Consider the following 14,019-nt stretch of genomic DNA (forward strand, 5'->3'; position numbering starts at 1 on the left):
CAGCTTCTTGTTGAGTAAGGCAGAAGGAGTACGGCAACATTCTTACAGCAGAATATTTACTTGAAAAGGGACAATAGGTAGGCATTTAAAAATGTCTTTCCGAGGTCCCAAAAGCCTGGTAGAGCCGAAGTCATAGTAAAAATCCTTTCTTTACTTTTATCTGATTACGAGACGGCCCCAAATGACCCTTCAGATCACTCAAGGGGCCCCTAGCCATGAACAATTAAGATGACAGCAGTGCAAACGGACCATGGCTTGGAAGGCTGAGCTCTATGAGGATTTCTGTGTTCATTCCGTGGTTGGTGCATTTCCAGTGGTCTTTTGTAATGCGCATGTCGAGGAGCTTGACTTGACTTACAGCCAAACCATCAAGGAGTATGCAGATCAGTTCTCTTCAATCAAAAGACTCGCGCCAGTTGATCTGTACACACTTTAAGTACGGGACAAAGGATGCCACCTGGGACAGCAGCCATGGAATGGTTAACATGCTTGTTCGATTCACATAAGCCAACTGTCTACATTAGCTGCAGGGGCTCGTCAGAGGATCAGCGCGGTCTCCCTCTAAATATGGGATGGTGTTTGGGGTGGGTCTAGGAGGCATCGGTGTACGAGTCACATCTGGTTTTCCCTTTATAATTTGCTATTGTCTGAAGTCCCTTCCACATTCTAGTCATGTCGGACCCAGGTCCTTATATCAACCTTTCAACGCATTGATTTCTTTGCTAAAGGTGTTGTTGACCAGTTAGTACTCAGTCATGTCTTTGGTCACCTTATGGAAAAAAGTATTGGCACCTTTACACTTTATTCAAATAATGCAACATTTTCTCTAGACATTGTTTGATATTATTAGATGTCAAACGAGTTAAAGGTACCAGCAATATGATTATCACTCATCCAACCAGTTTGAATGGAGAAATGGATTGATTCTCCTGTTTGGTGTCTTTATGTGTACAGCAATGAGGATGAAGAAAAACTACAGAAAGGACCAACTCAACCATCTAGCCAAGCATAGAGAATCTGAAGGCTCCATCTCCATGGTGATGCTCATCCATCTCCAGAGACCTTGATGCTTCTTTCTCCGCCATACATAACGTTATCAAGATATTTAAGGCCAACCTCCCTGGTGCCGGTCTAACGCACTACATTCCGTGAGTGCAAAGTTAACATGCAATTGCTTTATGATTTGCAAAAACATGTGCATAGACCATTTTGATATGGAGTTGTAGGACCCATGTAGCTTTCTTGAAAAATGTATGGAAAATACAGTCCAGTGCAATACCTGGACTGTCTATCCAAAAAATCTGGATAAAATAAACACTTAATTGGCCCAAATCTTACATCCAGTTCTTAATATGTTGGAAAAAGCTGATTCCCAGTAAATCAATGTTCTCCTGAAGACGAAATGCTCCAGTCAGGTTTTTTACACCCCATCATAACACTGAGACTGAACTGGTAAAAGTGGTATATTATCATTTAAATGGCATTAAACAAAGGTTCAGGATCAGTAACTATTACATCTTGACCTTAGTGCTTCCATGGAAATACATGTTGCGCTGCACAGACACATTTGTGCCAGGTTTAGATCCTAGCCATCAGAAAGATATCAGTCCGCAAATAAAGATTGCATGTCCTCTACCAAATGAAATGTACATGGTGTTCCTCAAGTCTCGGTTTTGGGGCCACTATAGTTTTCATTATACATGCTGCTTCTTGGTGATGTCATCCAAAATCACAACATACATTTTCACTGCTATGCAGACGAAACATGGAGAAGCCCCAAAAAGACCTACCTGGAAGCGTTTGAAAAGTGGATGAAATAAAGGATTTCAAAAAACTGAAATGATAGTTTTTAGGACTCAAGAAACAAAGAGATTTGTTTTCAGATCTCACAGTAAACCGTGATGATTGTACAACCATATCCCCAAAAACCCTGATTTCTCTTCAAGAACATAAAATACAACCCTGTTTCCAAAAAAGTTGGGATGCTGCGTAAAATGCAAATAAAAACAGAATACAACAATGTGCAAATAATTTATCCCTATATTTAATCTAAAATAGTACATAGACAACATATCAAGTGTTGAAACTGAGAATTTTTATTGTTTTTGGAAAAAATACATTTTGAAATTGATGCCAGCAACACAAAAAAGTTGGGACGAGCATGTTCACTGTGTGGCATCACCTCTTTTAACAATACTCTGTATGCATTTGGGAACTGAGAAGACCAACTGCTGTAGTTTGAAAGAAGAATGTTGTCTCATTCTTGCTTGATATAGGAGTACAGCTGCTCACCAGTTCGGGGTCTCCTCTGCTGTTTTTTTTGTTTCATAATGCGCCAAATGATTGCAATATGGGACAGGTCTGGACTGCAGGCAGGCCAGTTTAGCACCTGGACTCTTACTATGGATCCATGCTGTTGTGATACGTGTGGAATGGTGTTTGGCACTGTCCTGCTGAAATAAGCAAGGCCTTCCCTGAAAAAGATGTCTGAACAACAGCATACTGTGAGGGGAAAAAAGTATTTCATCCGCTGATTTTGTACATTTGCCCACTGACAAAGAAATGATCAGTCTATAATTTTGATGGTATGTTTACTTGACCAGTGAGAGACAGAATAACAAAAAAAGAATTTCAAAAATGTTATAAATTTGATTGATTTGAATGAGTGAAATAAGTATTCAACCCCCTCTCAATCAGAAAGATTTCTGGCTCCCAGGTGTCTTTTATACAGGTAACAAGCTGAGATTAGGAGTACACTTAAAGGGAAAAACCTGTATATATTGTTCAGCAGACTAAACCTAGAATTTCTAAACAAACAGCTGGAGGCAGGGCTTTCTCCCATAGAGCCCACTACTGTGGAATGATCTGCCAATTAAGGCGAGTGATGCAGACTCGGGTCTCTGCTTAAGTATGTTTAGAGAAAACAAACTAAAGTAATCAAAGGAAATACCACTTTCCCCACAGTTAAACATAGAGGAGATTCATTGATGTTTTGATGTTGCTTTGCTGCCTGTTGCACTGGGTGCCTTGAACGTGCATAGCAACATGAAATCAGGATGATACCAAAGCCTTTTGGACACTAATATAGAAGTGTCTTCGTCAAAGGTCTTCCAACAGGACAATGACCCCAAACAGACTTCAAAATGCACCCTGGAATTGTTAAAAACAAAACATTGGACTGTAACCAGCAATGAGCCTTGGCCTAAATCCCACTGAAAACTGGGGGAGAGGTCGGAAAAGCAGCAGTGTGGAGGCACCCTTCAAATCTGGCAGAACTGAAGCTGTTTGTACCAGAACAGTGGTCCAAACTGCCAATACAGGGTTGCAGGAAGCTCATCCATAGCTGTGAGAAATTTGGTTGCTGTTATTTTGGCTTAAGGCTGGGCTACAAAATATTCAGGCTAGGGTGTCGATTTTGTCAACGCCAATTATGGAGACCAAATACTTTCTCTCTAAAAATAAGCCGAAATTGACCAATGCCAGTTATTTGAAGAAAGTGCAACGGTGGCAATACTTTTGGCCACAGCTGTCATTGTTATATCCCATGAGAAATTATTTTAGTTTTTCAGGAAGACCATTAATCCACGGTTTCAGATTTGGACATCTTATATTTACTACAGATGTTGTACCCACTTTAGGGACAAGATCCTTAGTTCATGTCTTGTTAATCATGTAACAGATCCTGTATTATGTCACAAATTTTAAGAGATGCCTTCCAGGGGAATATTTCCCAGTTCACTTATCATTGGTATGGAATCCCATTGACCTGTACTGTACAGTTTTAACACATGTACTTCTTGCTTTAACTTTTTCTTGAAGCCAGCGGTTAGCAGAATGGCCATACGAGTTAGCAAAAGAGCAAAAACAGACATGGGAATGGGACCAGGTTATTTGGTCTCCTCTAACCAAAGGCCGAAGGTTAGTGCTCAAATGTAGCTTTGGGTATCAACATACATGCTATCCCAAGCCATTGCTATTTCCAGTATAATATGAAGAACCAGGAACAATGTGGAGTTGTGCTGTCCCTCTCTCGCCTCAGCGAGGGAATGGAAAACCAAATGGAATGGCATGATGAGAAACCAAAGGAACATTGTGGGGATGAGAAACCTCTCCCACATTCCCGTCAGGAAGAAGAGCCGCCTCTCCCTCCTGCCAGCCGCTGCAGGGAGAGATCCTCCAACCATTTCCAAACACGCATCCGAATCAAAACAATCCATGTTACAGACTGACCGGCTGACAGACTGACCGACTGACTGGCTGGCCCGACCAGCCGGAGACCTCCCCAAATGACAGCATGAATGAGATCACTCAGAGTAAGGAACGTCTAATGAAATGCAACTTGAGTCAAAATACGTTTTATTCTTCTCTATTTTCACAAAGAAGTCAACTTACATTGCCATCTAATGTTTCCCTGTCAGGGCATGCAGCTGGGCTTTGATGGTCTGAGCTGGGCTTTGGCACTGCTGCCAGGGTAATTGGGGGTAGCTGGCCTGAACACTTGCAGTGTGTGTGTGTGTGTGTGTGTGTGTGTGTGTGTGTGTGTGTGTGTCTCTTTTGGCTCTCCACTCATTCTACTTCACACAAAGATGGAATCCTAACGGTCGGCACCAGCTGCTCAAGGAATGTATTTAACACTTTTACTAGGGTCTTCAAAAAAACAAGTGAATGGAAGGGGCAAACAGACAAAACCTGCCTTGCTGACTGTGATGAAGTAAAACATTTTATTTGCAGTCACAGAGGAAGACAAGTTCATGGGTAGGTCATGGGTAGGTCATGGGTAGGTCATGGGTAGGTCATGGGTAGGTCATGGGTAGGTCATGGGTAGGCTCGGTGGGTGTGGACACATTCATACCGGTAGACCCCTCAGTTCAACCAGCCAGCATGCAGGGAAGGTTCTGATAGGCTGCAGGGTCACAGAGTTAGTCCAGGGAATTAACTTAACAAGGCAGGCGAAAAATAAATGCATCCCGGGCATTTTTCTTTTGGGTGCTGCTGACAAGACAGGCAAGGTTATTTTTTTGCACTACTCAAACAATCTAGGAAATGTAGGAGAAATTAAGAATGAGGGTCATCATGTTAACATCCAAAAGAGGAAGTCGATTTACAGGGTAACATTTTCTCTGAAAACCTGAGACACTGAGGGAGCAAGAGAACAGCTGCCAGGGACAGGAAAAAGACAGCCTTTGTGGATCTTGACCAGTTTACGGCAGCCAATTGCCAGGACCGTCAAGACACTTCAAACTCCCCAAAAAATGCCTCTGCCCAGCTTTTCCTTGAGCTTAACATTGACTGCTTAATACCTATACCGGAAAAACCTGTTTTATCAAACCCATAGTGTTGTGACATCAAGTCCAACCCGAATGAAAAAAACAGACTAGGATGCAGCTCAGTGAGTGCTTTTGTCTTTGTAATGTTTGTCCCTTTCCAGTGTTTGGGCATTGTGGAGGGAGTGGAGAGAGCATAGCCCAGGACGCTCATAGAGGCTGAGATAGCCCTCTCTACAACGGCCCCATCAATCCCCTGTTCCAACCCAGTCCCAGACAGGGAGAGGCCACATTTTCAAACCTGCAGATATAGAGCACCGCCTGTCACACATGTGGACTCTATTTGGGGATGTTTGGAGGAGGGGAAGGCATGGGGCAGTAAGAGGGGTGTCTCTTCAACTGACAGTTATGAGGAGATGGGGATGCCCCTCATAATGACATGGTCGCACAATGCTTTTGTCCACAAAGGTTATCATTTATGGGCTAAGTTGTACACGGTGATTAAAGACCTATACTCTAGACCTTCTCTTATCTTCACCAAGCTTTCATTAGACTGAACAATCATCAACATTTGAAGAAAAGAGGCAACTTCACAATAGGTAGCCTGATCTCTGCAGTAGGCTACTCCATGATAACCAGGACAAAGTTTCGGGTATAGAACAAGAGAGGTCAAAGCCATAGAAATGTAGCAAACTAAAAGCAGCAACTGGATACACAGGAATAGAATACACATTGATTTATATGAGGATGTATTCTAGTCATTCTATTTCTGTGGTTTTGTGTGTCACTTGAGTTTCAGCTTACATGGTAACCATTCATATTTCAATGTTACCATCACCACAAGGAAAAGACAAGAGATGATTAACTGAACTGAAAGAACAAGAAAAAGAGAGTGAAAGAGTGAACAAATGACAGAGAGACAAAGAAAAGACAGGAATGGATAAGCAGCAGCAGAACAAGCTAAGAACAAAAAAAAAAGGCAGTACTTCCATTCCTGAGTTAAGAATCAATATTTATGTAATGTTTGCGTCTCGAGGAGATTCTCATTCCATCTTAGTGTTCCTAATAAATACATCCAGATGCCAGAAGCTACAGTAAGACATCCGCAACACACACACACACACACAAAACTTCCCGAAACCACAAAGCCCCACAGCTGACCTGACCATGAAAGGACCCAGCATGGCCAGGTGGGGACATCCAGCTGCATATGGGAACTACACTGCATAGCTGGATAATGGGGGCTGAGCTATGCAAGCGCAATGCTGTTAAAATTAACTGGCCTGAATGGATAGGCTGTGTGTAATTGACAACAAATGTTTCAGTTGTTAATGAGACTCTCCCCCACTCCCATAACTTCCCCTATCCACCAATGCCCAGCCCCCGCAGCTCTCTCCGATAGACTCTACACCCACGCTACGCTTGTTGAGAGCAATGAATCAATTTCCACAGGGCAGGAATAGCTTTTACCATGTCTGCAAAGTTTCAAAATCAGAAGAACAATAGCCTCTCTTGGAATCTCTTTTTATTTGTCTGCCACAATTAAATTGGAGAGGGGACTATGGAACCCTGTCCACTGGGTTTAGGGACAAATGCACCTCCTCTAAGTGGCCAGATGGTGGCACTATAAAATGGAAAACGTCACCACTGCCAGGTCGGGCCCCTCACCCAGTTTGAACTGGGGGTTGTCCTCACCTGAGACTGAGTTAGCTGGGGGTGTTGTGACCTCTATAATAACAACAACATCATCATCATATGAGCTGCCTCATATTACTTGCTCTAAGACCCTGATAAGTGTCCACACCCCATCTGCTCCAACCCTCCAGACATCTATACCAGCCTTGTGGAGTGGGTCTGGGTATCTGAAGCAGACATCCATCCCAGCCTTGTGGAGTGGGTCTGGGTATCTGAAGCAGACATCCATCCCAGCCTTGTGGAGTGGGTCTGGGTATCTGAAGCAGACATCCATCCCAGCCTTGTGGAGTGGGTCTGGGTATCTGAAGCAGACATCCATCCCAGCCTTGTGGAGTGGGTCTGGGTATCTGAAGCAGACATCCATCCCAGCCTTGGGGAGTTGGTCTGGGTATCTGAAGCAGACATCCATCCCAGCCTTGGGGAGTTGGTCTGGGTATCTGAAGCAGACATCTCCATCCCCACCCTCCTCTGCACTGCTGATAACTGCCAGACTGCTGCCTCAGACTAAATACCATGGACAGTCTTCCTCCACCTCTTCTTTTTCCTTCCATCCAACCTTTTTCCTCTCCCCTTTGTCCCCCCCCCCCTCTCTCTCTCTCCTGCTATAATGAACGCCTCGCCATCTTTCCATGTGCAGAGTGAATTTTCCTTCATCTCTGTGGGAAACGTGGATGGTCCAGTGGAACGGCAATGAGACAGGAAAAGAAACCCTGCGCTGTAATACAATCCAACGCCATGCCGGCAGACTTCATGGGTTACTGGATTCTGTCCAGAACACCTCTGATAACCCAGTGGTAACAGAGCAAGACAGGACCACCGCGCACACACACGCACCCACCCACCCACCAACACTCACATCCCAATAAGATCTCTCACTCCTCTATCAAACATTATTAGCGGACAAAGAGCGTGTTAAGAGGTTCTCTGACTAGAACAGGTGGGCCACCTAACCAAAAGAGCCAAATGGAATCCCAAAATAATTGGAGGGGAATCTTTCCCTCTCTTTTCCTAGAACAGCTCAGTAGATCTGACAGTAGGAAATGGGATGGTTCTGACTCATTCAATCCGTTTCATGGCGTAAGTGAGGACCGAGAAAGCACAAACGTCAATGTCCATATCAGGAGGAGTAATACTGGAGAAGGTAGCATAACATCAACTGTGTGTGTGTGTGTGCACATAAGTACAAGAGTATATCTGTAAGCCACACAACCTGGTGGCAAGTTGGGAAAAGCAGTTGTGAACAGTACGGATGTGTGGAAGTCAAGTTAGGCACAAGTAACATGCTACAGTCATTCACCAACATCTCATGTTGCTAGGGAAACCCCAGGCCTTCCCCTAGCCAACCCCTCTGTGGGTCCCAGCCAGTCTAGACAGAGTAACTAAGAGCATATTCACTTCAGGACGACATTTCCATTTAAATAACCTTAAACATGTAGCCAAAATATGATCTCCAAACACAGCCGAATTTTCACAGCAATCTCCTTTGTCTCGATATATAAAAAAAGAAGCAAGCATGCTTTGTTTAGCATATTGTATTATTTTACATCTAAATACATTTTTTGAGGACCAATGGGAAGGATTTCCTAAGTTTGACATAACACAGTTGAAATCGGCCAATAAAGTGGAAGAAAAGGAGGTTCCGGATGCAGCTAACCAGTGTAGAACATCACCAAAAAATAAACATGCTGTTTGTGTGCAAAGAAGTAGTCAGCTCACCCATCTTGGTAATTAACTTTGGTTAGTAATGGCGTATACATGGTATCTGAGTCGCAATAACATGTCTACAGAGTTAACAAAATACACTGTTGAATCATATCTTGTGAAAAGTCTTGTCTACTGGTGTGACAAGGCCTTAATTTGCTGTCTGATTAAAAAGCTGTTGGTCAGCCTATTCCTGAAAAGGCCTTTGGTGGGTCTTACAGTAAGCCACTTTTGCCATTAATTTATTAAAAAACAATTCCCTGCTTGCCCCTTATGCCACAAACACACTTGTTTTTCCAAATATTCACTATTTACTTTATCCCCTTACCCTAAACTCAACCTCAGTAAGCTAACCTTTATGCCTAAACCTAAACCTAACTCTTAACCCTAACCCCTAATGCCTAAAACTAACCACAATAGTTTCCTCCCCCTTGCCGGAAATAGCCTTCTCCTTGTGTGGACTGGCAAAAACAAAAGCCCTGTGGGGTAAAACGAGGATCACAAGCGCACCCATATACCCTACCTCTTTGAACCATTCTAACACGTGCTCTACACATGTACACAAATTCATCCAAAATTCCGCAAGCAGCTCATGAATAACAACCGCAGCCCTTAATGCGACACAAACAACCTGTTTACACAGTCGGGAGGTATTGCACGGAAAGTGTCCCGGGACATGTTAGCTGAAGCCAGATGCACACCCCAGTTGTCTGCTCCCTCACCTGTCTGCCATCTTGGCCCACGTTGGTCTGGCCTCTCACCACCGTCCTAATGTTGTCGTCCAGACGCCTGAAACACAAAGGGCAGATGGTCGGAACGCAATAACCTGATTCCATCTTCAGACTCATCTTCGTCTAATAAACTTGTCCACTCACCGGATTTTCAGACGGATCTTGTTGACGACATCGTCAATATTAGCCAGTGACTGGGGGGAAAAACATGTATCATGACTATGAATTGACCAAAACCCTAACACAGGCAAGTATTAAGAACTAATTTGGAAAAGGAAGCTTGTTTTCAGCTGCTACAAAGGTAAGCAGACAGCGCCATCTAGTGCCCATTATTATTGAGACCGTAAGCTTTTATCTTATTTTTATACTCCAGGGTCCAGTTGTTCAGAAGGATTTCAGGTATCGGATTGGATCGAATCTTGAAAAGGGGTCGTTCAGAAGAAAAAAAGGATACTGAAATCAGATTAGATCACATAATAAAATCTTGGTTTTGACATGGATCCAACCATCAGTAGGTCTCTGTGCTGTTCACAACAGTAGGATTGGGATCCCTCAGATCTAAAAAAACCTGGATTATCCTGATCCCAGCAAAACAGTGGATTCAGACTTGATTTCAGGAACACAATGTAATAAAAATGTCAATGTGGTCAAATCATACTACCTTTGTATCATGTAGTATATTTACACGAATTCACATTGTGCACTTGATTTGTTTAACCGTTACGGTAATAAAGTGGACAGCAGGCTACCTATAAAGCCTTACAGTACAGTAAAACAAAATAACATTTGAACCATTATCACTGCATATTAATGACACAATCAGAGACGAACCAGTCATTGAGGAAGACAAGAATCAGGAATAACTTTGACAACTCTTCTTTTGCCAGAACAAATGATGCGACTGAACACAACTGACTAACCAGAAACACCGAAAGCCAAATGTCTCAATCCCTTCAGTGCCCTAAAATATAGGGGGCTATGCATAAGTGTTAGCATTTTAATATTGCAAAACCAGTATGCACACAAATACCCTCAAAAAACAAACAGAGAAACTGCATCCATACTTGAAACATATGGTAGTGTAATTCTAAGCAATTGTAAGCATTCTAGCCTTACCTGCTCAGTGGGGAACAATGTATTGATGTATTCAACAGCATTGAAATCAGCTCTGTCCAGTAGGTCTTGACTGGGAAAAACCTAGGGAGTATAAAACAACTCAACTGAGGCCATTGCGTCTTCGTTATTTAACAGCAAGTCTATCATTTACAGTTGCTCAAGGACTCTTAAAAGATGGGCACAATACTTGTCAGACATGAATGCTCTACAGTTGGAAATAATTAATTTCTTCAGTTTTAATTTCCTTGGGAGAAGATTATAAGATAGACATTAAACATTACATATGAATTTCAGCCAAGTTTGCCTCAAAATACACTAGTCCTTCACAAAAGGATCTCAATTTAAAATAAAATTAAAAATCTATAAAAATATGATTATCTTCATGCCCTCGTGACATATAGGGAAACATGACCAATGGTCTGATATGTTCTTTCATTAGTAAGTATGTATTCAAGTAAGCTAATTTCAAATCACAACCATAAAAACTCAAAGCTGTGGTGAAAGGCCCTGGCACCCTTGCATTCTTGAAAATAAGAAGAATCCTTTCTGGATAGGAATACTCTCCCTGATAGACAAAATACGCATTTCATGTTTGAAATGCGGATTAAAAGTAATTGAAGAAAAACTAAATACAATGTTTTGATGTCCTGCAGTGTTAAAATATAGCTTTTTCCATATTACACTTTTATTTTACTGCCTGTTTTCATCTGTTTTGACAGTGGCTGTTCAACCAAAACCCAAAATATGTTGGGGAGATTTGTAGCATTTTTCATGTTTGACTGAGCTCACTACTAGCTCAATATCAAACCAAATTATAATGTTACAATATCAAATAATATTTTTTGGTCACATTTACTGTCCATTACGGATGTTACATGTATGAAGTGCTTGTTTCAGGCTCCAAGACAATATTAAATAACACAAACGTGTGAGTTTGTGTTCACTGACTGTGGATTTGTATGTGTTGAAACTGTGTTTCATGCAAAGTCTTTGGTCGTCTTGCACAAACCACACATTTGTGGCTTTTTGTGGCATTGGCGCAGTCAAGGCTTCCTTCTGGCAACGCGACCATGCAGCACATTATTGTTCAAGTATAGTCGTACTGTGCACCTTTAAACAACAAAAGTATTTTTCCAGAGCAGCCTGTATTTCTCCTGAGGTTACCTGTGGGTTTTACCTTAAATAAAAGTCCGTTTTTTTGCATGATCAGTCATATTTTCAAAATCATTGCAAAAATGTCACAACTTCTGCCAGGGTATGCAAACTTATGAGCACAACTGTATGTCTTTGGTGGGTGAGCAGTCTGACTATAATCTCTGAGGGGTATCTGTATAATTTTGTGAGGGTCTTTGCTAGCGGACATGACAAAATAATATCTTCATCCCCTCGATGGGTTAGGATTACGGACCAGGTCAGGTACCTAGTGGTGATGTGCACGTAGAAGAACAACAGGTATCCTCCTTAATACAGTCGCGGGCTAGCTAGCTATTAACTAGCAAATTTGGTAGGAATCAACATCATAACTGTGTATTTCATGAACTAGTCTGAGTGCACGAATCGATGTAGTACTGCAACTTTTTCAGAACAAAATATTAGCTATTTACAATACGTTGACGTTTAGTGGATGTATAAGCAATGTTGGAGGACGCGAGGTTGCGGTCTAGCTCAGAGGTTACCAAACTAGGGGTCGCGACAATTTTTAGATATCTAAATGGGGTCGTCGGTCAAACATGTTTGGGAACCCCTGGTCTAGCTAGTCAACTAAACAGTTCACAATGAATATTGTAGACGACATGGCATCTACTCAAAATGTTATAAACCACGGAAAATCCTATTTAACCTGATAGCTGGGTAATGTTAGAAGACAACAACAAAGCTGACGTTCGTTAATCTAGCACGCAAATAATAATAAATATCAGTTTAGCCTGCTTGCAAATCAATACACAATAGTTAAAAGGTTTCCTGTAGTTAGATAATAATATTTATTTCCTAGATTACCTGCTCAATGGCCAATTGCACCTCCGGAGAAAGGTGCAAAATAGCTTCCAAATCTTCAGCAAATTCCAATTCTTCCTCTTCCATCATTATGTCCACAAAAACTAGCTAGCTAAACTACATCAGCGTCTGGTTAGCAACATTAAAGGAACACTTCCGGGTCACGAAAATGAGGAAATCTTCAAAATAAAAGAGACCAACGTATTACTTCAAAACTGACAAAATTTAGTTTATTCATTGACAACAATTCATGAATATGAATTGAACATATGAACATATTTAAATATGAACATATTTAAGAGTAATTTCAATAAAAAGTGGGTATTAAAACACGTTCCACTGGCAAAATTCAGACAATGCTTATGACTGAATATGGAATACATATTGCCTGATAGCTCATAAACTATTCAATATTCTACAGAGAAAGCAATGTAGGAAATGTTCAGGAGAGTGTGTAGAGTAAAACATTCAATAGTTTATGAGCTATGAGGCAATATGTGTTCCATATTCAGTCATTCGCAGTGTCTGAATTTTGACCTATGAATGTGTTTTAATACCCAGTTTGTATTGAAATTATTCTTAAATATGCTGAAATATAATTTTTTGTCAATGTTTTGAGCGGTCCATTTTCATAAATAATGAATAAATTAAATTTAGATCAGTTTTGAAGTAATTCGTTGGCCTCCTTTATTTTCGAAATGTTCTTAATTTTCATGACCCGGAAGTTTTTATTTTATTTCGCCCACAAAACTGCTGTTGACAAAGATCCTTTTCTGGAGTACTTATTTTGAAGTAAAGGTCTGTTTCATCTAGGTCTCAAAAATATTGGAAACATATTGACCTCTACACAAATTACTGAACAAAATGTGCGTGTGGTCCCTTACTGTATGGTACAAACGTGCTCATTCTAGGATTCTAATTCCTCATTGTATGATAGCCAGGTAGCAAGAGCAGATCACTGGGTAAACACTATGCAAACAAAGTGTCCGTTTCCTGGGGCCTGTTGCACAAAAGTAGAATGAAGAAATCCAGGATAACTGAAAAAGCGCAGCTTGACTTAGCGTGATCCGCTCATCGCGGCTTAATCGGTTGCACGTTTGCCGAGCCAGGATGAGAAGGTGAAGCTATGTCAAGCCAGGTGTAGATAGTCGGGATAAGTGCACGTCCACGGCGTTCTTAAATAGACCACGGTATCGATCACAGATTCACTGATTCAGAGATGGAGAAGACGCGTGCGGCATATTTTTCACCCGAGGAGCAGCAGCAACTAATTATGTAAAGCATATAATGTGCAGAAAAGGAAATACGGCGGCTGTTATTAAACTGAGAGAAAAAGCCTGGCAGACAATAGCGGACCGACTGAATGCGTAAGTATTTAAAAATATCTACTTTCTAGAAAAGTTGTACACTGTTTTAATTGCTTTTAATATGCTTGTTTTATGTGTCGGTTTCAGTGCTGTATCTCGCTGTGTGCTAAATGTGCTGGTTGTACTGTCGGTGTCTTTGAGTAGGGGGGG

General features: G+C 41.6%; 1 protein-coding gene across 1 annotated transcript in view; it reads right to left on the reverse strand.

The window, feature by feature from the left end:
* vps53 (VPS53 subunit of GARP complex) overlaps positions 1 to 12,630 on the reverse strand; it is a 33,325-nt gene extending 20,695 nt beyond the window's left edge. The window contains exons 1-4 of the mRNA XM_010865217.3: positions 12,506 to 12,630; positions 10,508 to 10,588; positions 9,536 to 9,585; positions 9,383 to 9,449 (exon numbers count right to left, since the gene is read on the reverse strand). Of these exons, the coding sequence (XP_010863519.1) occupies positions 9,383 to 9,449; positions 9,536 to 9,585; positions 10,508 to 10,588; positions 12,506 to 12,592 (285 nt within the window). The 5' untranslated portion in view covers positions 12,593 to 12,630. The remainder of the gene's footprint in view (positions 1 to 9,382; positions 9,450 to 9,535; positions 9,586 to 10,507; positions 10,589 to 12,505) is intronic.
* Positions 12,631 to 14,019: the final 1,389 nt, after the last annotated feature.

This window comes from Esox lucius, chromosome 1, assembly GCF_011004845.1.
Source record: "Esox lucius isolate fEsoLuc1 chromosome 1, fEsoLuc1.pri, whole genome shotgun sequence".
Lineage (NCBI taxonomy): Eukaryota > Metazoa > Chordata > Actinopteri > Esociformes > Esocidae > Esox > Esox lucius.